Consider the following 27,913-nt stretch of genomic DNA (forward strand, 5'->3'; position numbering starts at 1 on the left):
TGTGTGTACTGAGGAAAGAATATGTGTGAACACAGCAAGCCAAGGAGAGAATGAAGTCAACTCTGCCAGCATGTTCATCTTGGACTCCCAGCTTCCAGAAATGTGAGAAAATGAATTTCTGTTGTTTAAGCAACCCAGTCTATGGTACTTTGTTATGGCACTCCTTGCAGCCTAATACGGTTGGCTTTGTACTCACCTGTTAAGTCATCTAAACGTGAAGTTTATTTATGAAAATGTTTTAAACTACATACTCCATTTGTTTCATACATATAGGGGCTATTTCCAGTTGAATGACTTTGTGTCTTCCAGGGAAATGGACCTTTCCATTTTAGTCATGGAATGTACTGCCTTACATTCATTTTAGCACAGAAAAAATGACATAAACATATACTCTGCCATATAACTGTGAATCTGCTGTATGACGCAGGGAGGTCAAACTGGTGCTTTGTGACAACCTAGAGGAGTGAGATGGGGTGGGGGGTGGGAGTTGGGAGGGAGGTTCAGGAGGCAGAGGACATATGAGCATCTGTGGTGATTCACAGTGATGTGCGGCAGGAACCAAGGCAATACTGTAAAGCAATTATCCTTCAATTAAAAATAAATACATTTTTTAAAAGACAATAAAACCACCAGTTATTCTACTATCTAAAAGCAACCATTGCGAATGTTTTGCTGTATATCTTTCCGTATAATTTTTGTACAAGTGCCCACCAACTCTCCTCAATAACCCCCCCTTTTTTTTTAACAAAATTGCTATTACCCATAATATCCAGGATTTTGGTAATCATCAAGTCTTTGAAAACATAATTATGGATGGATGGTTAAAAATTTGCTTAACTAAGTCCCTCATTTGAGGCGCTTCTGATTTGGGGGGGGGGGTAACATTGTAAAGAATACCACGGTCAATATTCTTTTTCATCTGCCCCTAGCACCTTACTCAGGTTTGTATCTTGGTTTATAGTCTCAGGAGTGGAATTACTGGGTCGGCAAGTTTATTCTTGACTTTTCTGATTGAGCGCCGGTGGCTGGGTGAGGAGAGAGGGAGGAAGTGCCCATCCTCCCCTCAAGAGACCAGCCCAACCAGTGGCAGCCCGTGGGAGTGTGGGACGGAAAATGGCCCAGGACTATGCAAAGACTCCCAGGACACCTCCGCCCGCCCTCCGCCCCAGCCGTGACCTCCTTGGCATGGATCTAAGTGGCTCCCTGTTACCTGTATGTTGGCAGCTGAATCATCAGTATGGACTGGGCCTTACTTCTTGGCTCTTCCTCCTTTGGAGCTGAGTGATATCCTTAAGAGGCATCTGCAAAAATCAAATAGAGAGCTGAAGCCAAGCTCCACACAGGCAAGTGAAGGCAGAGACCAGCCTCACCCTCCCATCGTCACACTCGATCTCAGGGAGCTCCTGTCTGACAGGGCGGACGCAACCCCTGTCCTCGGGGGAACCCCTGGTCTTTATTGGAGAAATGACAGCCCTCTGTTCCCCAGGATCCCTGGCCTGAGTGCAGTGCAAAGACCCACAGACCAAAACATGTCCAGGTGTCCACAAAAGACTGTATCAGCAGGGGCCAGTTGCCAACATCCATGAAGGGATGGGGGTTAGATGCAGTGGGGCTTTTCTAGGATAACTTCCTGGGAAAGAGAAGGGTCTGGACCCACAGACAGGAAGTTGGGCAGGGGAAGAGGAGGGGCTTGGGAAGCAGGAAATGGGACCAGCCAGCCGCTGGTTTGGTAGAGCAAGAAGCACAAGCCGGAAAAGCCGGGGGTGGGGAGGGAAGTCCTGGGTGGGGAGGGGCTCACTCCTGTTCCTGGCCAGCAAATCTGGGGACGTTGGAAGGGACAGATGATGTGAAGGTGGGCCACAGTATGGAGGTTTCATTTCCGGTCGAACTCTTCTCCCCTCCCTCCTTGTTCCCACTCCCACCACCTTAATCCATCTCAAGGCTGAAGAACAGATCTCGGCTCAGTAACACACAGGTTACAAGCTTGAGCACCGGCCTTAAGCCTCACAGCACACAACACCTGTTGTCTGTTATTATGTGTGAGCAGGATCCTTACTCAGCAATACCTGGTTATACCCACCCTGCAGCTGAGGACACAGAAGCCCAAAGACCGGAGCTAGCTTGTCAGGATGGCAGAGTCAAGAAGTCGGGGCGCTGGGGTCAGAGCCCCTTGTCCGTGTAACCATCCACACTGAGGGGTCTCTCAGGGCTCCGGCCCCCTCTGCTCCTCCCCACTCCATCTTTCCCCCACTCATGCCGCCATCCCCCACCAGAGGCGAATGGTATCAACTCCCAGGCCACCAGGATCTCAGCCAGAGGTGACTGGGTTCCCCAGGGCACATTTGGCGATGTGTGGAGCCATTTCTGCTTCTCAAAAGTCGGCAGGGGGTGGTGGGGGGAGCAGGGAGGAGCGTGTGTGCGTGCTAAGTCCCTTCCATTTTCTCTGACTCTTTGCAGCCCTATGGACCGGAGCGCCACCTGGGAGGCTAGGGTGGAGCACAGGGAGGCAGCAGCTACTGGGTCTAGTGATGGAGGCAAGCGGTGCTGCCCAAGCCCACGGGATGCCTAGGACGGCCCCGCAGACGGTGTCGGGCCATGTGACAGTGGCGAGGGTCGCACAGTAGCCCCGCCCCAGATGCGCAGGCTTGCCCTTCCATGTCTGTGCTGGAGGCTTCCTGTCCTCTGCCTGCACCTGTGGCCCCCTCCAGTCTCAGCCAGAGGTGGGCTCCCACAGCTTGCAGATGTAGGTGGAGAGTTCTCTGCAGATTCCAGACTAAAGCGCTTCCAGATGTGAAGGGATGCCCTGTAGGCCCATGCGTATCCACGTGGAGGGCCTCCCTGACAGAGCTGCTCCTTGACCCAACCCTGCTCTGGCTCCTTGAACTCTTTTTCTTCTCTTAGGCCTCAACTTCTGGGCTTCCGTATTCATTTCGACATTGTTCAGTCAGGAAAGCCCAGGCGGCTCTAGTGGTCAAGAATCGGCCTGCCAATGCAGGAGTCGCAAGAGACGCAGGTTCGATCCCTGGGTTGGGAAGATGCCCTGGAGGGCATGGCAACCCACTGCAGTATTCTTGTCTGGAGAATCCCATGGACAGAGGAGCCTGGCGGGCTGCAGTCCATGGGGTCACAGAGTCGGACGCGACTGAAGAGACTGAGGACGCATGCACCGCTGAGTCAGTTTGGCCAGGATTCATCTTGATGTCTGATGGGGCTCCTCACTCCTGTTGCTAGGTGACGCCACCATGCCTGCCTTCAGCCAGATCCTTCTGGTGGTGGGTTAAGCTAGAATCTCTGCTACTCCAGATGTTTCTTCTTAGTAATTTCCCATCCACTGACCTCCACCTTGCACCTTGGCTACAAATTCCCACTTTCTAGGTTCTTCTATTTGGAGTTGAATCCAGTCTGTCTCCTCCATGGCAAGACTTCATCAGAGCGGTTTCTAGCCTTCTGTCTCTTGGTTATCGTGGACTTGGGGCGTTGATGGGGAAGCCTCAGCACGTTGACCCAGAAGCCTGCTCATCAGTCCCCAGGATGCAAGACTCTCACAAGCTCCTTTGTTGGAAAGAAGTTCGATGGCAACTTCTTCCCAGCCAGGCTCACAACCTTCAACTTCTCTCTACGAGGGCTCTTGGGAGTTAGCAGTCCCTCCAGACCTGGTCCAACGACCGCCCCCCCGCCCTTGAATAAATGGTCTGCCTGGCTGTGCTTTAACAAGTATTACTGAATGTTTTTCTTTAACTTATCCTCATCCCTTTCAGGTGGGAAAGGAGAGAATGTGGGCTCATTTCCCTTCAGATGCTTGGGGAAAGGCCAAGTCCTCTTCCGGTGCATCAAGCCCCCGCCCCCGCAGGCCCGAGCACCCTGGGGTGGGATTTGACCAGGCAGCTGTGGGCGGGGCCGGGGCGGAGGGAGGAGGTGGGGCCTCCTTTTTCTAGGCCATGTGCCACCTGCTTTCTGCCCAGGGGCATTGCCCCGCCACTCCTCTGCCAGTGTGCAGCAGCGAGACGCTGGGGCCTGTTCCCCGCAGCCTTCGGAGTGGATTGCGGACCTTGCGAGCCCTATGTCGCTGGCCCCCCAGAACCCAGAAGATGCCAGATGGGGCTCCGGCCAACCCCAAAGGGTGCAAGAAGAAGGGGCTGGTTAGACACCCCCCTGGGAGGAGGGGCCCAAGCATCAGGACCTCTTCAAGAACTTCTAGGTACGTGCCTGCCTCCCTGGGATGGAGCCCTCGGTGGAGATGAGCAGGGAGGTGGGCAGAGAGCTGGCTCCTAGAACCCATTTCTTCAGAAAGTCTGAGCCTCTTGATGACGGCTGAGATATTGCATTTTCTGCACTACCAGGGCCCTTGGGATCCATCAGTCCTCGTAGGCACTTGAGGCCTAGAGAGGGTAAGAGATCTATTGATGGTCACACAGCATTTTGGAAGTAGAGTTGCAGCTAGAACCCAGGGACTCAGGTCTCTTGGCTCCAGATACAAAAGCCAGCCACCAGGTGGGGTCACGTGACTGGTATGCGAATGGAAGGGGCTGGTTCTGGTGTGTGACCAGGTCCAACCCTGTGAGACAGGGGGCTCTCCGTCTCTTGGAAGTCTGGCTCGGGGTGGAAGGGAAGGAGGCTCCCTGTGCCTCCCGGCTCTGCACTGCTGGGGGCTGTTGCTCCCGGAGGTGCAGGCAGGCAGGAGGTGCTCAGATCTCCCTGCAGGAGCTAATCACAGGGCAAGGGCAACAGGAACCCAGGCATCGAGGGGTGGTGTTGACCGTGGATGTAAGGAGGCTCAGGAGGGAGCTGCAGGCCAGGAACCGCAAGCGGCGGGGCGGGACAGACAAACTGAGCACCGGGCTCTCTTCCCCTCTCAGATCTCGCCTGAGGATGAAGAGTTTCATCACCATCACCATCCTAGCCAGCAGCGGTGAGTGAAGGTGCTGGGAAACCCTCCCTCTGACCTCGACTCCAGCCTTTCTCCCGTGACTCAGACGTTGGCCACAGGCTCTCAGACCCACTGCTGGGTCTCTTCTCCCTGGTTCTGCCGGGCTTCCTCTCCTCTCTGCAGCTGTTTACTCCTCCAGCCACCTGTAAACACGCCCAAGGTGGTCAGCATTAACTATTTACGAGCCTCCAGGGCCCAGGGCGCACAGCTGAGCAAGCATCATAAAGCGGTGCTCTGGCTGGGCGTCAGGGCACTCAGCGACACTGGGGCGCTTGTGTACATAGGAAAACGTGTTTGTGTACACACGTGTATGTGCAGACAGGAACTAGTGAGCTTGCATGCAGGTATCCGCAGGTCTATGTGTAGGGGTGTGTCTGAGCACACGGTGATGTCTGTGTGTGTAACACACATCTGGAAGATTGGTAAGCACGTGTTCAGGGCAGCGTGTGTGTCTGGAGTGTGTAGGTGAATGTAGGGCGCACACATCTGCACATGCATGTGTGGAGCAGTGTCTGGGTGTGAGAGGTAGCGGAAGATGATGGAGGTGGTCCGGGGGCCTCTTCCTTCTTTCTGGAGGGACCACCCCCAGGATCACTGAGGCTCCTGACACACGGGCAGGCATCCTGATGGCAGGTGCCCTGTGTAGGCAGAAGAGAGGCTGGGTATTCCACTGGCCTCTGTCCACCTCTTCAGCACCCCCTGAACCCAACCAGGTTTGAGACAAAGAAAGAAAATACCAGAGACAGGATGAAGTTTAATGCAGCCAGACATGAGACTTGGTTGGTTGAATTCAGGCAAAGTGACCTGTTATTTAGAAAATAACCCCTTGTGTCCAGCCCAGGCCAGGGGCCGGGCACAGAGGCTGCAGGCTGAGTGAACACAGGGTTTGTTTCTTCTGCTCCAAGCGGAGTGTGGACGTGGCCACTCTGGGTGTTGCACGTGTGTGAGAGTGGGAGTGTGTATGTGTGTGTATAGGTGTGGGAGGTGAGTGTGGGTCTGTTTGTGAGACCATGTGTGTGTAGGAGGTATTTGTGGGTGAGTGTGTGTGTAACTGTGTGATATATGGAGGAGAGTGTGCAGCAGGTGAGTGTATGTTTATATCTGCCTGCGTGTAAAAGTATGACTTGTGTCTGTCCTGCATGTGGATGGGTGACTTTTAGGTGAAAACCGATGGTTGAGGGGTCCCAGGGACGGAAGCTGCCCTCCACCAGGGGTAACACGTACAGGATTAGGGGCAGGAGGCCAGGACCTCACAGAGGGCAGTGGGTCCCAGGCCCTGGAGGGGAGGGTCTGTCTTACTTATGAACACTGCCCCTGGCCCCGCAGCACTAACGGAGAAGCCTGTTTGCAAATGGGGGTCCGTCTGACCCCCAGGCTTCTGGACACACATTTGATTCCAGTGACAAGAATCCTGCAGAACAGAAAGGGCTGGGGGAGAGCTGATGTTACTGGGAACCCCTCTCAGCCCCCCTCTCTCTTCCATTGTGGCCAAATCAGAGATAGGCCCCCAGGTCGCAGGGACCGCTTCCTCCCTGCCCCAGATCCAGACAACCATTTACAGGCTCTAAACCACCCTCTTAAGGTTGTGGCCGTTTCTCCCCATGCCTTTGTTTCCTCTTTCATTTGCTACTTATTCTCTGTAACAACAAAAATCCCGCAGATAGACTGGAAGAGGCAGGTGGAGAGGGATTCCCTAAATCAGCTCTCTGACGGGAAGGCAGGCCTGGCCGAGGGTCCCAGTAAGCCCTGAGTGGGGATGCTGTGGGAAGAGCAAGGGTCTGGTGCGATCTAGGTGCTTGCACTTCCCTGGAGGCTGGGGTTGTTATTCCCACTTTACAGATGGGAAAACCAAGGCCTAGGGAGCCTTAGTTCTGGGCCGGCATCTGTCTGACTCCAAAGTCTGTGCCCTTCCCACCAAGGCAGGTTGAGGTGGTGAGCTCCCCCATCATCACTAGGGATGTTGGACAGCCAAGTCTCCAGAAGCAAGTTGTTTCAGCCTTTAGGATTCCATCTGGGCTCTGTTTCTGAAATTCTTGGCTTCCTCCCTCTCCCAGTACATCTCCTCTATCAGGCCACAGAGCGGGGTGGGAAGCATGACTTGAGAGCAGGGGGAAAGGTGCCGAACTGGGCGCCTCGCCCCAGGCACAACTGGAGGAGCCTCCCAGGGGAGGCAGCAGGGGTGAGGGGTGGTGAGCTAGCATCCCAGCTCCTGGGGGGGTCACAGACCCGGGTCCAGGTCTGGGCTCTGCCACATTCAGGCTGCATGGGGCAAACCACCTCTCTGAACCTCAGCTGCTCATCCATAAAATGGGGTAAAAGCAACCCTACTGCCTGTGTGTGTGTGGGGGGGGGGTGGGGGTTGCGGTGTGCAGCCTCACCCAGGTAAGAACCCAAACACCAGGCTCGATGTTGACTCAGCCGGGAGCCTGCATGCCCAGGAGCCCAGGAGGCAGGGAGACAGGAGGGCCACAGACAGCCCCGGGGTGAGCAGCCTGAAGGGCACCAGGAAGCTGACCTCGGGAGTCTGCTGCTATCGGAAGGGTTGTTGCACTACCTGTGAGACAAGGACAAAGGGGGGAAAATGTATACACGGGCACGTGTGTGTGTGCGCGCGTGTGTGTACGTGTGTTCACTACGTGTCCAGAACACCCATTTGTCTCCGGAACCCTGAGATGCTCCGGCCCCAGGCCCTGCTGGGAGCCCAGGAGCCAGGCTAAACCAGCACGGCCCAGGACCGTGTTCAGAAGAGCACGTGGCATCTGGGAAGCCCCTTAGGGTGTGTAAGGCACTCGGCTCTCCCTGTCTGGGTCCAAATTCTGGCTCCACTGATTTTCAACAATGTCTCCTTAGGCCAGTTGCTAAATGCTCTGGGCCTCGATCGCCTCATCTGTAAAATGGGTTGTTTTTTACAGGGTTATAGTGAGTGCCTGATGGATTCGGGCGTGGAAGGGCGTCGGGCAGAGCCCATATCGCTTCATTCTGGGGGCTGTGGGGCTCAGGGTGAGGCTGTGGGCAGCGCACCACACAGGGCGCCCTGTGGAGCACTGCCTCCTTCGGCCCTGCCCTCCTCCCCTGCCCCTGTCTCCCATCCCCTGAGCCCAGCCAGGCAGGCAGGAGCGGCCATGAATGGGGCCGGGAGCTCACCGCACCCCTCGGCTCTCTCTTGCAGTCCTGCCTGCGGCCCACAGCAGCCTGCTCAACCTCAAGTCCATGGTGGAAACAGTCACTGGGAGGAATGCCATCTTGTCCTTCGTGGGCTACGGCTGCTACTGCGGGCTGGGGGGCCGTGGCCTGCCCATGGACGAGGTGGACTGGTAGGTCCCGGAAGGCTGGGCTACGCTCAGAACTGGGCAGACACAGCCCAGGGCAGACCATCCCCAATCTCCCAGTGGTGGGGGAAGGCCCTTACCCCAAGGAGGAGGCTTGTGTGCTGAGTTTGTAACCAGAAACCTGACATTTGACCTATGTGCTCCTCAACTGTCTGGGACACTTCCTGTTGTCTGCTTCCAAGGTCTTGGGCTTGGAGGCATTCAGTTCAGTCACTCAGTCGTGTCCGACTCTTTGCAACCCCTTGAACCACAGCACGCCAGGCTTCCCTGTCCATGACCAACTCGCGGAGTTTACCCAAACCCATGTCCATTGAGTAGGTGATGCCATCCAACCATCTCATCCTCTGTCGTCCCCTTCTCTTCCTGCCCTCAATCTTTCCCAGCATCAGGGTCTAGAATTTCCATTCTCAGCGGAACCTTTGACCTGTCCCCAAACACACATGGGCTTCCCTGGTGGCTCAGATGGTAAAGCGTCTGCCTGCAATGCTGGAGACCTGGGTTCGATCCCTGGGTCAGGAAGATCCCCTGGAGAAGGAAATGGCAACCCACTCCAGTACCCTTGCCTGGAAAGTTCCATGGACAGAGGAGCTGGGTGGGCTACAGACCATGGGGTTGCAAAGAGTCGGACACAACTGAGTGACTTCACTTTTCTTTTCACTTTCTTTCAAACACACATGAGTGCAACAGTCACACTGTTGCGCTGGACAAAGCAAGGGCTGAGATCCCTGCCTGCTCAGACAGGAGGCCCTGGAGAGCAGGACTGTGCCGCCTCCATCAGCTGGGGGTTCCTGGAAGCCACGGCTTGTCCTCTGCTCCTTTCCCCCACCCAAAGCAGCCGGCATGAGGCTGGCATCCCTGAGAGCTTCGTAAATGCATGTTGACTAATTGCCTGCCTCTCACCAGAGGGCATGGGACAGCCACACCAGCAGTGGCCCTCTGTCCCCCACCCCCGAGCCCCACTTACCCCTCCAGACCTTGGTCCCTCCCTGCATCTGGCTGGTCTCCTCCCCTGTGGACCTCACCCAGGCCCCTCCCTCCCGCCCCGCCCCCTCCCTCCCGCCCCGCCCCCTCCCTCCCGCCCCGCCCCCTCCCTCCCGCCCCGCCCCCTCCCTCCCGCCCCCCCTCCCTCCCGCCCCGCCCTGCCCCTCCTACAGCTGCAGCCAGGGCTCAAGGGTAGGGAGAGCTGGAGCTCTGGGGAGAGGACAGAGAGAGGGGATCACGGGCAAGATTCTGAGGCACTAGCCTGACTCCTTCTGGCTGTGTGACTTCAGGCAAGTAACTGCCCTCTCTGGGCCACGGTCTGAAGGCCTTACTCATGAGGGATGGGAACAGATGATCATGGCAGGGCTCACGGCCAGCGGGAGAGGGGCCAAGCCTGGCCACGTCGTCCTACTCTCCCCTCCCGGCCCCTAGGTGCTGCCATGCCCACGACTGCTGCTATCAGAAGCTCTTTGACCTGGGCTGCCACACCTATGTGGACCACTATGACTACACCATTGAGAACAGCACTACCATCGTCTGCAGTGAGTGCCCCCAGTCACCCCTTCCCCAGGAAAAGCGTGAACCGCCAGCCACCCCCGAGCCTGTGCCAGTGGGCAGGGCTGCCAGTGAAATGCAGGATGTCCCAATAACTCTGAATTCCAGATAAACAATGAAAAGTGTTTGCATGTAAGTTTACACTGACTCAATGGACATGAGTTTGAGTAAACTCCAGGAGATAGTGAAGGACAGGAAGCCCGGCGTGCTGCAGTCCATGGGGTCACAAAGAGTCAGACAACAACAAATATCCTAAATATTGTGTGCGTGTGTGTGTGTGTGCACGCTAAGTTGCTTCACTAGTGTCCAACTCTATTTGGCTTGATGGACTATAGCCTCTGTCCATGGGACTCTCCAGGCAAGAATACTGGAGTGGGTTACCATGCCCTCCTCCAGGGGGTCTTCTTGAGCCAGGGATGGAACCTGCATCCCTTATGTCTCCTGCATTGCAGGCGGGTTCGCCTGGGAAGCCCAAATAGTGCATGTAACATACTTATACTAAACCTTAGCAGAAAATTAATTAGTATTAGTATAAAATAAAGAAGTAATATAAGTATATCCCACATAATATTTGGGATATACTTATGCTAAAACACTTTTGTCTGAAATTCAGATTTCACTGGGCACCTTGCTTTTGTTTGCTTGCTTGCTGAATCTAATAGTCTCTGGCATATCCCCTTGAAGCACTCTGAGGCCCCCACCTGAATGGGCACCCTGATTCTTCAGTCCCCACTTCAGCTTTGGAGAACTTAGACAGCGATCTTGATTCAGTGGGTTAAGTTTAGAGGGTCCCAGTTCTCTCTGTTTTTAACCAGATCTTCAGGTGATTCTGAGACTTTGTAGCAGGCTGGCCAGGGAGTCGGGAGTCCTGTGTTGACACCGAGGTTTGGCCAGCATCTCATTCCCATGTGGCCCTGGGCAGGGTCCTTCCCCACCTCGCTTCAGTCTCTCCATGGGTACACTGAGGGGTTTGGATCTGAGCAGACCCCTTCCCTTCTACTTCTCTCACTGGGACCCCAGTAGATGAGGTGGCCCCATGCTAGGACACCCAGTGTTTCTAGGGATTTGAGATGCTGGAGCCAGGCCTGGCAGGTTCCCTCACTTTGCCATAGACTCTCCACAGTCATTCCCCACCCAAGGGGCGCAGCATCTAAGCTGTCAGCCCAGGAGTCCCGCCTGTGGCGCCTCCCCTTAGCAGTCCTGCCTGGGCCAGCAGGTGTCCCCTGGGCAGGTGTCCCCTTATATTAACCAGGCTATGCGTCATGCCTTGCTAAGAACTCATGAGCAATGTCAGTTTTCCAAAAAACAAACAAACAAACAAACAAAAACAGCTCAAGACTCCTGCTCTCTGGGAAAGAGTCTGGTGGGGACCCGAGCACTTCTGGCGCCCCTTGGCAGCCCAGGGCTGAGTGGTCCTCAGATGCTGCCGTTCAGATGTAGAGTGGAGGCGCTGCTTGAGCAGGAGCCCAGTAAGCAGATCAAATCTCCCTCCTCAACCCCTAAGACTGTGGACCAACCTGAGCTGTGGTTTTCACACTGGGTTCTGGGGATTTCTGGGACCAGCAGGTCAGCTGCTGTGAGCAGTGATGGGGAGGTATCCCTGAGTGGTCCAGCTGGCTCTTTGATATATTTTGTAGCTCAAGTGGCTTCTCTTTCAGCTGCTTGAAATATTCGTCTTTGGTAGAGTTTCACGTCAGAGAAAGGATTCTGCTGTTGGAAAGTTTGCAAGTTTGCAAACCATTGGGCTAGTGGGTGGTTCTTGAAAGGGATTCCCTGAACCTCAGCATCAGCATCGCTTGTTAGAAATGCAGTTATCAGGCCCCCACCCCAGACTCACTGAATCTGAATCTCTAGGAGTGGGGTGGGGCAGCCTTTGTTTTTAAGAGCCCTCCAAACAGATTTCTTTTTCTTGGGCTCCAAAATCATTGCAGATGGTGACCGCAGCCATGAAATTAAAAGGCACTTGCTCTTTGGAAGGAAAGCTATGGTAAACCTAGATAGCATATTAAAAAGCAGAGACATCACTTTGTTGACAGAAGGTCCATATAGTCAAAGCTATGGTTTTTCCAGTAGTCACATCCAAAGTTGGACCATCAAGAAGGCCGAGCACCAAAGAATTTATGCTCTCTAACTGGGGTGCTATAAAAGACTCTTGAGAGTCCCTGGTACTGCAAGGAGATCAAACCAGTCAATCCCAAAGGAAATCAACCCTGAATATACATTGGAAGGACTGATGCCGTGCCTGAAGCTCCAATACTTTGGCCACCTGATGTGAAGAGCTGACTCATTAGAAAAACCCTGATGCTGGGAAAGATTAAGGGCAAGAGAAGAGGGTGACAGAGGATGAGATGACTGACTGGCATCACTGACTCAACAGACGTGAATTTGAGCAAACTCCTGGAGATAGTGAAAGGCAAGGAAGCCTGGCGTGCTGCTGTCCGTGGAGTCACAGAGTCAGACACGATTTAGTGGCAGACCAAAGACAAGCAGCTGATCCTAAAGCTCACCTGAGACTGAGAACTTAGGGGAAGATGATTTCTGAAGGCCAGTAGTAACAACAACATTTGCTCCGTGGGAGGCACTGAGCTAAGCTCTTCACAAGCGTTTTGCTCCCTCCATCCTCACCGTAGCGCCCTCCAGAGTGGGGGTGCTGGGATTCTGGGCTTGAAGAGAGGAAGCCTGTGATGGTAGAAAGTGGGGAAGGGGCGGGGTGGAGAAGGAGGTTAGTTCCCGACACCTGAGTTTCTACCCCAGCTCAGCCCCAGGTTATCTGGGTGACTTAGGCAAACCGCACCCCATCCTGAGCCTCAGTTTCCCCGGCTCAACACTGTCCTGTTGGGCTTTCGTGGTTGTGTGCTTCCCACACGTCAGGGGCGCCTGGAGGGCTGGGAATGCAAGAGGCTGGGCCCCGGCCCTGACCTCCTGCGCCTGCAAGCCCAGGGCGGGCCCCCCGGACGATGGTGCTGCCGGCCCAGGGCCACTCTCGGAGGCCCCCTGTGACCTCGGGGTCCACGCGCTCCACTCTCCACAGGCGAGCTCAACCAGACCGAGTGTGACAAGCAAACGTGCGAGTGTGACAGGAGCGTGGCGCTGTGCTTCCAGCAGCAGATGTACAGGGAGGAGCACCGCAACTATCTCAACATCTACTGCCAGGGCCCCACGCCCCGCTGCAGCGTCTACGAGCCGCCCGCCGCGCCTCCCTAGGTGCCCTGGGGGCTGCTGGAGGGGCTGGGAGGAGGCTCTGGCTCTGGGGGCCAGGCGGATGGAGCAGGCGGAGGTGGGGGTGGGTCGGGAGCCCCCGGTGCGTCTGGCCGCCGCCCCCGGGAACCCTCTGGTAGTCCAGAGGACTCGGAAAGGTCTGGGCCCTGGCCCTGGCCACCAGGCTCCTCCAGCCCAGCCCTGGGTGTGGCTTCGTCCTGGATGCAGCAAGGGGGTGGCGTGTGCCTTGTTGGGGTCTCCCCCAAGTGTGGAAGAGATCGGGGGCCTCTGAGAGGGGCCTCTCGCTGACTAAGCCAGGCATGAAAGGGTGGATCCCAGGGTCTTCGAGACCCAGGCCTGCAGCAGCCAGCACAGGCCCAGAGCTTGGGATGTCCTAGGAGCAGGCTCCCAGGCAGACGGAGTGCTGGTCACAGGTCTGGGTTCTGGGGCCCCTCGGCTGCTCCCACAGGACGAGTCAGGGTAATCCATGCTTTGGAGGCCTCCAGAGCCCCATTAAAGAGCAGGTGGCCCCATCCTGGCCTTCATCATTGGCACACGAGTCCCGGCCCAGATCGGATGGTCACAGGGCTTGCATCCCAGCCCCAAAGTCCAGCCTCAGTGACCCAAAGAGCTTCCGAGCAGGCTCCTGGGCCCTGACAGAACCCACGTGCATCCCCCCAACTCCAGGTCCACAGGGACCCAGATGGGGTCACACACAAATGTGCCCCCCTGGGCAGGCCTTCCTGCCTCTCCCACTGACCCACTCAGGTCAGAGGAACAGCCTGGCCACGGCTCTGCAGCCCTGAGCAGCTCTGAGGGGGCCCCAACCCCAGCATCCCGGGTCTGTGACAAACACACAGGCCAGAGGCTCACGGCCTAGACAGCCAGGCCCTCCCCCGCGCCTCCCCCCATGCAGCAGCCAGGCCAGGGGGTGGAATGGGCCAGAAGCCTCTCTTCCTGGACAAGGAGGGACAAGGCTGCAGCCTCAACTCAGAATTCCGCTGCATGAGGAGGGCGCGGAGAGCTGGAACCCAGCTTGGGGAAGAGGAGACAGAGGCAGGAGGGACCAGGGCCAGGCAGGGGGCCATGGGGAAGACTCAGGAAGGGGTAGACAGGGAACTGGATGAGGACAGGGAAGGGAGGGGGAGCGGGGAGACACGGGGTGGGCAGACTCCAGACCAGAGCGGTCTTGGCAGGAGAAGGGGGTGGAGGAGTCTTGGGGACGGGGCCCCTCAGGCCCAGGGGGCTGCCGGCCGGGGGGTGGGGGTGGCCAGGCCAACCCCCGACGGGCACCAGCACTGATGTCTTCCCAGGATCGCCTTCCTCTCCTGCCCTGCTGACCGCAGGCGTCAGTGGCCTCTGGGTGCCCAGGGCACCCCACCGCATCCTGCCTTCTGTCTTCGTCTGGCATCAACCCCAAGGGCCCAGTGGTGCAGCGGTGTGACCCCAGGGATGCTCAGAACATCCACCAGGAATCTCGGCCCTTTGGGAGTGGCGAGAATGTCTATAGAAGACCACGACAGGACTGGACGGAGCCCTGCCAAGCTGCAGCTTCTAGGACGCCTGCCCTGGGGGCTGGGGTCAGCACTCACCCAGTGTGGGACCACCGCTCACCCCTGCTGTCCTACTGGCCACAGGGGTTGATGGCTGTGGTCCCCTGTGTGCCCTGACCCCACCTGCCCAGTCGCCAAGATCCTCCGGGAAGCCCACCTTTTCCTCGCTGTCCCAGGCTGACCCCCGACTTCTCTGAGCTGAATCTCCACCCCTGCCGCCCCCCCTCCCAACCCAGGCAGGGATGGAGTCAGGATGGGTCGCCCCCCCCAGAGGTGGGGACCGCAGAGGCCTGTGTCCGTTGCCCATGGAAGCCCTGGCTGTGCCCCCCACACACAAACACACCCTCACCTCCTAAAGTCTGGGTGTTGGGAGGCAATTCTGCTGCTAAGGAGTCCTGTCTGCCCCCCCACCTCACCCCAGACTCTCCCAGGTGCTGTGACCCCAAGAGACTGTTCCCAGGACTCCACATCCCCTCCTCAAACTTATTAAAGGCCTCCTTCCTCAACTCCTCGCCGCTGGATCCTCCTTGGCACGGCACCCACTGGCCAGGCACCAGGGGAAAGCACAGTGGTTCCCTCTCGGGTCTCCAGCTCTGGGGAAAATGGGTTCCCTGGTGCCTAGTGGCGAGCATGGCCTGCCCCCTCCCTGCCCCTGGCCTGACAGGAGCAGCCGCCCTCCAGCAGAGGTGCAAGTGTTGGGAGGGTTGGAAAGTAGGGCTGCGGTCCAGCGATCGGACAATGCAAGCAACCAGTGGGCTGAGAGCTTGCCCGGCGTCCACTCCACGGTGCATCCCACCTTTTTTTCTGTTGGAGAACCGAGGCCCAGAGAGGGCAGGGGACTTGCCCAAAGTCACCCAGGCCATTAGTGATGGTGCTGGGCTCTGAATCTCAGCCTCTGACTTTTCATGTCACCTCCTTGCACCTTCTTAACGAGGACTCGGGCTGCTGGGGCCAGTGGGACAAGTGACTAAGAGCCCAGCAGGGTGCCAGGTCCTGGGTCCTGGCTTGACCCTTGCCTATGAGGGGCACCGGTTTCCCCAAGTACAGAGAGACCAGAGCAGCTGTTTCAGAGGCTCCCCAAAGCTGCGGATTTTCCTGTGACACCCAGGGGTGACCTCTGGGGAAGGGGAGGCTGAGGAGACAGGGGTCAGAGGCCTCCTACTCATCGTTCCACGAGCAACCCTGCTTTTCCTGCAATTCTTACTGCCCCTTCACAAGAGCTACTGCAAGGAGAAAAGGCACTCTTGGGCCAAAAGATCGAAAAGCCCTGGACGTGGTCATCCATTGCTTGGTTCAATCATTCATTTAGTGAACCTGTCTGTCCTGGTGTTCTCCTATGGACCAGGCTGGGCTTCACAGTAGACACCACTGATCAGACACAGCTCCTGCCCACAGGAAGCCCACAGTCTGGGAAGGGGAGGCAGACACGTGGACCGACATCCTTGACATATGGGGCCAGGTGGTGTCAGGATGGAGCCCAAGCCTGTCTCTGCCAGTCCCGGAAGTGGGTGAGGTGGAGCTGGAACAGTGTATTAGATGCCCCTGGAGGTGGGGAAGGAGAACAGGGCCATGGATTTTGAGGAAGGACTCTGCTTAACCCAGTCTGGGTGGTCTTTCTCTCCTCAAGTTAGTGAGGCCTTTGATGCTAAGGCTTGAGGAGGGTGCAGGACTTCCTTTCGCTGGTCTGAGGGCGGCCACTGACAGATGCTCTCCTTGGCCACAATTTGGGCAGGCTCTCGCGAGATCTTTTCTCAACCAGGGCTCCACATGCGGGTTTCCGTTGCCCCGTTTTAGCAAGAATCCTGCTACGTCAGTTCATTGAGCACCCCCACCCACCCCTGGTATCTGATCAAATCTCTCCTCCTCCACCCTTCCCCCCACCAGTGATATCAGATCACCCCCACCCTCCTTCTCCACGAATCCTGTTTGGTCAGTTCAGCAGGAATTTCCTACCCTCTCAGCAATTTTCCATCCCTCCCTCCAACTCCTGCTATAAATCCCCACTTTAGAAAACGCAGGATTTCACAGCACTGCAGAGCAGAAACTAACACAAGATTGTAAAGCAACTATACTCCAGTGAGAAATAGACAGGAAACTGAAGATTCGAAATCGTATTTGGAATTGAGCCCAAATCTATACTGTCTCCTGTTGCAAGAGTTTTTGAATAAAAATCTGTTTTGGCCGCATTACAGTCCATCTCTGGTTTGCTAGGAGCTGTGACTCACATGGAGGAGTCAGATTCACCACTGGACCCTGGGATCTCTGCCAACTAAAAGCTGTCACTTGCCATGTGCTTCCATAAGAAGGAAGTCACTAGACACCACAGCTGCAGACTTTCAACACTCCCTGAAAGGAATTTAGGGTGGAAATGAGCCTCAGGAATGAGGCTTTCTGTGCTCTGGGAAAAAGTGGCAGAACAGGTCTTCAGATAGCTAGATATTTTCAGGAGAAGATTTTACGAGCCCAATTTCTAGCATCTTCTCATATCTAGAAAAGCGCTAAAATCACTTATGGACACGCCTGCGCCTCATAACTAAACAGCAACCTTCTTGACTAACAGGAACATTTGTTAAAATGTATGCTTGATGGTGCATAACTCCCTTCACCAAAATCACATATATTCTGACGCCTTCCCTCTTTAACTCTTTGGAGCATTTCCTCAGCACTATTTCAGACGCTACAGTTCGCATTTCACCCCCAATAAAACTTAACTCGCATCTCTCACACTGTGCCTTTTAAAAAATTCGACACCTCTCCCTTTCAGTGGGAAAGCATAGTACAGCCTCCTGGGTTATTATATCAAAGTCCTATTCATGGTCTTTGAGCCATTTTTCCCTTCTTGATTAGACTCCATTTGCCTTTATGCTTTGTTATCTGCCTTTAAACCCAAACAGGTTCTGCCATCCTGCACACTTTATTAATTCTTCTAGTTTTCTCCAAAAATGTGGCTACAACTCTTCAAATGAATGTTTCCAATTTTTGTCTCGTCCCTCTTGACTTGGAGTCACTGGGAACTAAACCCAACTGTCCAGAAACTTATAGGAACTTTCTAAAGAAGCCTTGTGACCTGAAGCTGGATGCATCCATGCTCAAGACACAAACGTGACCGTGACACTATTGTCTGTGCCATCAACAAAGATGCTTCAAACTGCAAACCAGGAAGATCAACGGGTTGCCACTGCCTCCTCACTTCACCATCTAGAGATGCTTCAAGTCCAGCATCTCAGTTGGCTGCCCTCTGGACTTAGAAACTAAGTTTAATTGCTCTACTCATTAATCTCTGTTTTTCTTTTCTCTCTTTTTTTTAATAGAAATCACCCCTCGTTTAAATGTTTGATGGTTCGTTCACACCATCCAGAAAATACCCTTTACTGCCAAGTCTCAACAGATGGTTCCACTGGTCACTAATGAACAAAAAATGATCATTTGATAAATGAACTGCTGAAAAAAGTTTGCTATGACCAGTGCGTTCTCTTGGCAGAACTCTATGAGTCCTTGCCCTGCTTCATTCTGTACTCCAAGCCCAAATTTGCCTGTTACTCCAGGTGTTTCTTGACTTCCTACTTTTGCATTCCAGTCCCTATAATGAAAAGGACATCTTTCTTGGGTATTAGTTCTAGAAGGTCTTGTAGGTCTTCATAGAACTGTTCAACTTCAGCTTCTTCAGTGTTACTGGTCGGGGCATCGGCTTGGATTACCGTGATATTGAATGGTTTCCCTTGGAAATGAACAGAGATCATTCTGTCATTTTTGAGATTGCATCCAAGTACTGCATTTTGGACTCTTTTGTTGACCATGATGGCTACTCCATTTCTTCTGAGGGATTCCTGCCCGCAGTAGTAGATATAATGGTCATCTGAGTTAAATTCACCCATTCCAGTCCATCTTAGTTTGCTGATTCCTAGAATGTCGACGTTCACCCTTGCCATCTCCTGTTTGACCTCTTCCAATTTGCCTTGATTCATGGGCCTGACATTCCAGGTTCCTCTGCAATATTGCTCTTTACAGCGTCGGACCCTGCTTCCATCACCAGCCCCATCCACAGCTGGGTGTTACTTTTGCTTTGCCTCCATCCCTTGATTCTTTCTGGAGTTACTTCTTCACTGATCTCCACCAACCTGGGGAGTTCGTCTTTCAGTGTCCTATCTTTTTGCCTTTTCATACTGTTCATGGGGTTCTCAAGGCAAAAATACTGAAGTGGTTTGCCATTCCCTTCTCCAGTGGACCACATTCTGTCAGACCTCTCCACCATGACCCACCTGTCTTGGGTGGCCCCACACGGCATGGCTTGGTTTCATTGAGTTAGACAAGGCTGTGGTCCGTGTGATCAGATTGGCCTGTTGTCTGTGACTGTGGTTTCAGACTATCTGCCCTCTGATGCCCTCTCTCAGTCCCCATTGTCTTACTTGGGTTTCCCTTACCTTCAACGTGGGGTATTTCCTCATGGCTGCTCCAGCATAGCACAGTCGCTGCCCCTGACCTTGGACATGGGGTAGCTCCTTTCAGCCATGCTTCTGCACCATTGCAGCTGCCTCACAGTGCCAAGAGAATGCACTGTTCATAGCAAACACCCTCTTCCAACAACACAAGAGAAGACTCTACACATGGATATTACCAGACAGTCAACCCTGAAATCAGAATCTGTGCAGCCAAAGATGGAGAAGCTCTATAGAGTCAGCAAAAACAAGACCAGGAACTGACTTGGCTCAGATTTTGAACTCTTTATTGCCAAATTCAGACTGAAATTGAAGAAAGTGGAGAAAACCACTAGACCATTCAGGTATGACCTTAATCAAATCCCTTATGACTATACAGTGGAAGTGAGAAATAGAATTAAGGGACTAGATCTGATAGACAGAGTGCCTGATACACTATGGACAGAGGTCCGTGACCCTGTACAGGAGACAAGAATCAAGGCCATCCCCAAGAAAAAGAAATGCAAAAAAGCAAAATGGCTGTCTGAGGAGGGCTTACAAATTGCTGTGAAAGGAAGGGAAGCAAAAAGCAATGGAGAAAAGGAAAGATATACCCATTTGAAAGCAGAGTTCCAAAGAACAGCAAGGAGAGATGAGAAAGCCTTCCTCAGTGATCAATGCAAAGAAATAGAGGAAAACAATAGAATGGGAAAGACTAGAGATCTCTTCAAGAAAATTAGAGATACCAAGGGAATATTTCATGCAAAGATGGGCTCCATAAAGGACAGAACTGGTAGGTACCTAACAGAAGCAGAAGATATTAAAAAGAGGTGGCAAGAATACACAGAAAAACTGTACAAAAAAGATCTTCAGTTCAGTTCAGTCGCTCAGTCGTGTCCGACTCTTTGTGACCCCATGAATCACAGCACACCAGGCCTCCCGGTTCATCACCATCTCCCGGACTTCACTCAGACTTATGTCCATCGAGTCCGTGATGCCATCCAGCCATCTCATCCTCTGTCGTCCCCTTCTCCTCCTGCCCCCAATGCCTCCCAGCATCAGAGTTTTTTTCAATGAGTCAACTCTTTGCATGAGGTGGCCAAAGTATTGGAGTTTCAGCTTTAGCATCAGTCCTTCCAAGGAAATCCCAGGGCTGACCTCCTTCAGAATGGACTGGTTGGATCTCCTTGCAGTCCAAGGGACTCTCAGGAGTCTTCTCCAACACCACAGTTCAAAACCATCAATTCTTCAGCACTCAGCCTTCTTCACAGTCCAACTCTCACATCCGTACATGACCACAGAAAAAACCATAGCCTTGACTAAACGGACCTTAGTCGGCAAAGTAATGTCTCTGCTTTTCAGTATGCTATCTAGGTTGGTCATAACTTTTTTTCCAAGGAGTAAGCGTCTTCTAATTTCATGGCTGCAGTCACCATCTGCAGTGATTTGGGAGCCCAAAAAAATAAAGTCTGCCACTGTTTCCACTGTTTCCCCATCTATTTTCCATGAAGTGATGGGACTGGATGCCATGATCTTCGTTTTCTGAATGTTGAGCTTTAGGCCAACTTTTTGACTCTCCTCTTTCACTTTCATCAAGAGGCTTTTTAGCTTCTCTTCACTTTCTGCCATAAGAGTGGTGTCATCTGCATATCTGAGGTTATTGATATTTCTCCCAGCAGTCTTGATTCCAGCTTGTGCTTCCTCCAGCCCAGTGTTTCTCAAGATGTATTCTGCATATAAGTTAAATAAGCAGGGTGACAATATACAGCCTTGACAAACTCCTTTTCCTATTTGGAACCAGTCTGTTGTTCCGTGTCCAGTTCTAACTGTTGCTTCCTGACCTGCATACAGATTTCTCAAGAGGCAGGTCAGGTGGTCAGGTATTCCCATCTCTTTCAGAATTTTCCACAGTTTCTTGTGAGATCAGTCCTGGGTGTCCTTTGGAAGGACTGATACTAAAGCTGAAACTCCAATACTTTGGGCACCTCATGCAAAGAGTTGACTCATTGGAAAAGACTCTGATGCTGGGAAGGGTTGGGGGCAGGAGAACGGGACGACAGAGGATGAGATGGCTGGATGGCATCACTGACTCAGTGGAAGTGAGTCTGAGTGAACTCTGGGAGCTGGTGATGGACCAGGAGGCCTGGAGTGCTGCAGTTCATGGGGTCTCAAAGAGTCAGGCACGACTGAGCAACTGAACTGACCTGAACTGAGAACTGCAGTGAGAGACAGCGCTTCATCCAGCTTTGAGAATCTGCTCTGAGAATGCCAGGAGAGGAGCTAGGACTGTATCAAAGTTTTGCAACAAAGGGCAGGTAGTGGGGAACATCACTCGTAAATGAATGAAAACCAGGTATCCCAAGTTAAGGAATTAGTGCCTTTCTATGTATGCAGAGATGCCAGAGTCTGGGCACACTGAAATCATTCCTTCCATGTGTCCCTCACCTATCTGGGTCTAGCGTCTTGTGTTTTCAGACCCTGAGTCTCCCCAGGGCTCCCCTCAGGGAGTGGCTGCAGTCTGATGGTTGCCTGATGGCAGGGATTCTTTGCTTCAGTGTTCCCTTAGGGCTCACCGGCTCACCATCCTCGGGGGCTGCAGTCACCAATGACTGTGCCATCTGCCGGGAGCCAGCGTGAGGAATCCCATTCGTGACAAGGTCATGTGACAGAGATCTGATGGGCAAGGCGAGTCAGGTCTCAGGTTTTCCCCCTGGTATTTCCTGAGCATGTATCCCCAAAACGGAAGTCTGTCAGCCTTTGTACTCTGCTTTTCCACTCTTCTGACACACTCTGGAAAAAGTCATCTCAGGGCTTTAGTCTTCTGCATTTGAAAGGGTGTTTCAATCCAAAAACCCCTCTGATGGCTTTCTAGCCTGCCTGCAGAACTCGTGTACAGCTGTGCATGTCATTGTTTGAGGCCTCTCCACCACGGGAGGCACAGGAAGCTTAAAACATCCTAGGAATGTAGGGGCTTCCGAGGAGTCAAAATCTTTAGAAGAGGACTGATTAAAGGTTTCATTTGTTGAGCCAATACTTGCTGCCAAATTTTCACATCTTTTATTTGTAGATATAGTTGGTATATAGAAAAACAGGTAGTAGACCTGGTATTAGCAACATTAGATCTTTGAGTTAAGTACTTTCTTTGTTATAACCCACTGCACCTTTGTTCTACAAGAATGTAACTTTATTTAGTACTTTGAGGGTGATACAGAGTAAAGAAAAAACACTTCCAGGGAAAAGGAGTTTTCTTGACAATTATCCAGGAAGAGAGCCATAAAAATGTTAACAGGCCTCTTGGCCAGAAGATAATGTAAAACCACGTGAGACCTTTTGTATACAGGAGGGTATGCCAAAAGAAAGCCTTGTTTGTCTCAGTGAGGGTCAGGACTGCTGCCCCTGCATAACTCTGCATATTCCACTATTTCTTTATGTACAACTTGGAGTATATAAGCTGACTATGAAAAATAACATTTTTGGAGTCTTGCACCGATGCTGGGCTTCCCCATGTCGTTCTTTTCTCCCTTTTTTCAGCTGAATTCCCATCTGGAGCAGGGAGGCTCACCACGTCTACTTACTTGCCCTGGCTGCTAAGATCCACGCGAAAGGGAGCCTAAGGCGAGGCACCCTTCGATATTCAAGTGGGCGCCGGTGGCCTAACGTAGATGGTGCAAACCTCTTGTCTCGAGGTTTTATTGGTTTTCCCCATAAACCAAGTTATTCAGCCTCTTTTTCTCCACCTAAATTTCCTACTATACTATTTCTTCCTAGTCTAATCTTATATTTTCTAAATACATACGTTTTCCTTGCCTATCTGTCTCCCCTTTAAATCACCATGGATCCACTGGGGCTGGACCCCGGCAGACATCCTTTGTTTACTGATCTGGCAGGAAATATTCCATTTCTCAGAACTCATACGGTTCAGGAGAAAGATCTCCTCCTTCCCTGAACAAGAGGAGGGAATGGCAAAGACTCTCTCCTCAAGCAAACTTCAGTCAAGCTCCTCTGAGACCTTTTCTCAACTCGCCCTCCACCTGCGGGCTTCTGCGTCCATCTCTGCATCATTCCTGTGTCTTAGCGATGCATGCAAGGTAAGTCTCTTCAGTCATGTCCGACTCTGTGCGATCCTATGGATTATAGCCCACCAGGCTCCTCTGTCCAAGGCATTGTCCAGGCAGGAATACTTGAGAGGGTTTTAGCAAGAATCGTGCTATATCAGTTTAGTGAAGATTCCCGCTTTTCCTCAATATCTGATCAAACTTCTCACCCGACCTCCCCTTCCCCCCCCACCCCCCACTCAGCTAACAGGTGATATCTGATGACCATGACCTGTCTTTAGCAAGAATCTTGCTAGGTCAGTTTAGTAAAATCCCCCTACTCTCTTAGCAAGTTTCTATCCACTGATTCCCCCCACCCTTCTCCTTAGTTAGAAATCCCCACTTTTTCTTTGTTCTGTTAATAACTGAGCCCAGGGACTTCCACCGGTGGTCCAGTGGCTAAGACTTCACGGTCCCAACGCAGGGGGCCTGGGTTCGACCCCTGGATGGAGAACTAGATCCCACATGCCACAGCTAAAGAGCCCTATATGCCCAGCTGAGACTGCAGCTCCTGCCTGCCGCAGCTAAGGCCTGTACAGCCAAATAAATGGGAAAAGAAGAAGAAGAAAAGCTGAGCCCAGTTCTATACTGTCTCCCCTTGTTGCGATAGTTAACAAAATCTACTTTCAGAACTTTAACTTTCGTCCGATTTTCTACATCATCTCTGCCCGGAGCTGGGTCAGCCTTCCGTTTTCACTCCCGTTCTTCAGACCCTTCCGGGGGAGTGGCCGTCAAGGCTTTTCTAGAGCTTGGGTGACACCTGGTGGTCATGATAGATGATGACGTTAATAGCTCAGTTGGGTCAGACTATGACCCGATGCACTGTTACCCGCCAGGCTCCTCTGTCCGCGGAATTCTCCAGGCATGAATACTGCCGTAGGTAGCCATTCCCTTCTCCAGGGGATCTTCCTGATACCCAGGGTCTGAACCCGGGGTTCCTGCCTTGCAGCTGGATTCTTTACCATCTGAGCCACCAGGGAAGACACTGGATCGCGATCGGTTACCTTGTAGGCTTTGCTCCACACCTGTTGCCCCTCTGGGTCTGAACCCAAAGTGAGAGACGCTGCCCAGGCTGGCAGTGCCCAAGAGAGCACTAGGAAATCGTCACTGCTGCTGCACCTCATCATCGCCATCACCACCACATCTCACGAGGAGCGGGCCAGGCTCGACGCGGGCTCTGCCGTTCAAGGGCCACTTGGCCTTGGGCTAGTCACCCACCCTCCCAGCCTCCATCCCCCCTTTCTGTAAAATGAGGGTAATAATGACGAGCATCGTGGGGTCTGAGAACCGCACGAGGCCACGGAGGTGAATGCTCCCAGCACAAGGCCTGGTGTCGAGACTGGAAAGGCAGTGCTGGAGACGGGCTCTGGGCTGCGTGTTGGGACAGAGGTCCTGATGGCCAGGTCAGCAAAGGGCGGCAGGTGGAAGGAAGGAAGATGCTGGTGCGGATGGATGGCCTGTGACCTTCTCTGGCAAATGGAAACCTGCAGAGCAAAGCTGTGGTTTAGCCAGAAAACCTGGCTCTCTGCACAGGGCTGCTGGGGGTCGGGGAGGGGAAGGATGAGGGAGAGGCAGCAGGAAAAGGAAGGAGGTAGCTTGGCACCCTGGATCCACGGCCAGGCACCCAACGCCTGCCCATCTCTGACCTGACCCAGCCTGCCCAGCTCTCCATGCTCAGGGCCCGCCGTGAACGCAGGGAGGCGGCCCTGTCCTCCCCGGAGGGTGGCACAGCAACACTGCTGTCAGCTTCCCTGGCTACGCTTCTAACGAGCAGCTGATGCCACCAGCTGTGACAACCAGCAACGCTGCTCATGGGGAGGCAGGGGTGTGTGCATCAGCTTGGAACCCTGCTGCACTCTCGGCCCCAGGCTGGCAGTTTGGGGTCTCAGGATGCTGGGGCCCAGGGAGCAGATCAAAGTGTACTAAGCACTTACTCCAGCTGGCACTGGGCTCAGAGCTCTGTGTGTGCCAACTCAGCTAAATCTCGCAACCCTATGAGGTGGGGGCCATTCATAGCTCTGTTTCTAGAAGGAGGAAACAGGCCCAGAGAAGCCAAGTTAGTTGCTCAAGGTCATGCAACAGAAGCAGGGTTTGAACCCCAGCTCCAGAACCTCAGCCTCAGAGAGCAACCCGTTGACAACCCCCTCATTGTGAGAAAGGGGATGGGGAACAAGAAAGTTAGAATCAGAAGACATGGGTTCCCATTTCAGCCCCACGTGCTGGCTCAGACCCTCTGTTTCCATCTATGAAACGGGGATGAATATGTCCTGAGATTCTGCTGCTGACCGGCAACACGAGGACAGGTGAAAAGGGGCTTCGGGAAGGGTCAGGTGTGCACAAATGCTGGTTCTTCATTATGATAAGGAGCCTGGGGCCCAGAAAGAGGAAGGGGGCTTGTGTGTGATGGTCCTCACTCCAGGGCCCTTCACAGGAGACCCTGGCCCTCTCCCTAGCCCCCTCGCTCACTGCCTCCCACCCCTCCATCTCCACTCCTGCCTCCATCTTCACCCCTGGCCTCCCGGCCTCAGCCTCCCCGCTTATCTCCTTCCGGCTTTTGCTCATTCCCTCTGCCTCATGCCCTCTCCCTTCTCTCTGCCTTGCCTGGCCTACTCCCAACTCACGTTCAGGTCTAGAAGTCTCTGCTCACCAGCAGGTCTGGATGGGGTACCCGCAGGTGTGCCTGCATCTGGGTGCCCCACTCTTCACCTCTCCAGCTCAGCTGCGAGCTTCAGGTGTCGGGGAGGGAGGCCTCCTATTCCCACTGAACCCCCAGCATCCAGCCCTGTCTCACTTGGCACACTGGACACTTGGGCATTGAGTGAGTGCGTGAATGAATGAAACCACACAGTAACTTAGCGGCTTGATCCCTGGTGGCTCAGCGGTAAAGAATCCGTCTGCAATGCAGTTGACGTGGGTTCAATCCCTGGGTCAGGAAGATCTCTGGGAGGAGGAAATGGCAACCCACTCAGTATTCTTTCCTGGGAAACCCCAGGGACAGGGGAGCCTGGCAGGCTATACAGTCCATGGAGTCGCAAAGAGTTGGACACGACTTAGCGACTGAAAACAAACAATAACCAAAACCAGAAGCCTGGCTTCCCTCCAGGGCAAGAGTATAAATCCCGGAGCAGCCTCCTCCAGCACTCTTCCCCCGGTCTCTCCGGAACTGGATTCTTTCTGGGATGAGCCTGCGGCGGGAACCTTAGGGCGAGAAGAGTCAGCTGGGCTCAAGTCACTGTCCTTCCACGTGTTACCTGTGCGGCCTTGAGCCTCGGTCAATTGGGGATTTTTCAGTTCAGTTCAGTTCAGTCGCTCAGTCGTGTCCGACTCTCCGTGACCCCACGGACTGCAGCACGCCAGGCCCCCCTGTCCATCACCAGCTCCTGGAGTTTACTCAAACTCATGTCCACTGAGTCGGTGATGCCATCTAACCATCTCATCCTCTGTTGTCCCCTTCTCCTCCCACCCTCAATCTTTTCCAGCATCACGGTCTTTTCAAATGAGTCAGTTCTTCGCATCAGGTGGCCAAAGTATTGGAGTTTCAAGTTCAGCATCAGTCCTTCCAATGAACACTTAGGACTGATTTCCTTTAGGATGGACTGGTTGGATCTCCTTGCAGTCCAAGGGACTCTCAAGAGTCTTCTCCAACACCACAGTTCAAAAGCATCAATTCTTCGGTGCTCAGCTTTCTTTATAGTCCAACTCTCACAACCATACACGACCACTGGAAAAACCATAGCCTTGACTAGACGGACCTTTGTCAGCAACGTAATGTCTCTGCTTTCTAATATGCTGTCTAGGTTGGTCATAGCTTTCCTTCCAAGGAGCAAGCGTCTTTTAATTTCATGGCTGCAGTCAGCATCTGCAGTGACTTTGGAGCCCCCAAGATAAAGTCTGCCACTGTCTCCCCATCAGTCAGCACCTGCCCTTCTCCTCCCAAGGCCTCAGGTAAGGGGCAGGGGCACGCCACGCTGTTACTGGTGCCTCCAGGCGTGTCACAGTGCTGAGCCTCGGGGACTGAGGACCAAGTACATCAGTGAGTTAGACCGCATGACAAACCACACCGAAACTTAATGTAAACAGGGCCTTTATTTAGCTTGCACTTCCGCAAGGTGGTGGCTTCGCCAGAGCTCAGCTGGGCGGTTCTTTTGGCTTCACTGAGGTTCTCTGGGTCTGTGGTCATCTGTGAGCTGGCTTTGCTGATCCTTGCCGAGCGCTCTCACAGGTCTGAGGTCTCAGCCCAGACAGCTGGGTGGATGACCCTGACCCTGACCTCCCTCCTCCTGCAGGCTTCCCTGGGCTTTTTCTCTCGGCAGCGGCAGAGTTCCGAAAGAGGGTGTGTACTGGGCCTCCTGAGTCCTCGAGGGGGAACTGGAGGACCACCGCTTTCATCATGTTTTATGGACCATACTAAGTCACAAGATCAGTTCAGAGTTCCGATTCACAGTGCGGGGGAAACAGACTCTACCTCTTGATGGGAAAAGCTGAGCGTTAGGACAAAGAAGCCTGGCACGCTGCACCCCATGGGGTCACAGAGAGTCGGAGGTAACTAAGCAATTGAACAACAGACAGAGAGGTGAGGATACAGAGAGGTGAGAACAGCGGTGGCTTTTTTTTAACCAGAGTCGTCTTTATTATTATTTTTTAACGATTGGGCTTCCTCCGGTCTTAGTTGCGGCACACGGGCTTAATTACCCTGTGGCTTCTGGGATCTTTGTTCCCTGACCAGGGATCGAACCCACATTCCCCACATTGAGAGGCAGAGTCTTAACCACTGGATCCTGGGGAAATCTCCAGTTGTGGTCATTTTTGCAACCTCCCCTACAAGCTGGGTGTCAGAATGATCAGAGTCCGCCCAGACTGG

General features: G+C 53.6%; 1 protein-coding gene across 2 annotated transcripts; it reads left to right on the forward strand.

Moving 5' to 3' along the window:
- Nucleotides 3,967–16,725, forward strand: PLA2G2F (phospholipase A2 group IIF). 2 transcript variants are annotated; one of them, XM_018054978.1, is made up of 6 exons: nt 3,967–4,198; nt 4,857–4,909; nt 8,097–8,241; nt 9,670–9,779; nt 12,824–12,996; nt 14,304–16,725. In XM_018054978.1, exons 1-5 carry the CDS (start codon nt 4,089–4,091, stop codon nt 12,994–12,996), a joined length of 591 nt encoding a protein of 196 aa, XP_017910467.1. In that variant the 5' UTR covers nt 3,967–4,088; the 3' UTR covers nt 14,304–16,725. The 2 variants fall into 2 exon arrangements, with proteins under 2 accessions (XP_017910467.1, XP_013827873.2); XM_013972419.2 differs by having other exon boundaries at nt 12,824–16,725.

Source organism: Capra hircus, chromosome 2, assembly GCF_001704415.2.
Source record: "Capra hircus breed San Clemente chromosome 2, ASM170441v1, whole genome shotgun sequence".
NCBI classification, from domain to species: Eukaryota; Metazoa; Chordata; class Mammalia; order Artiodactyla; family Bovidae; genus Capra; species Capra hircus.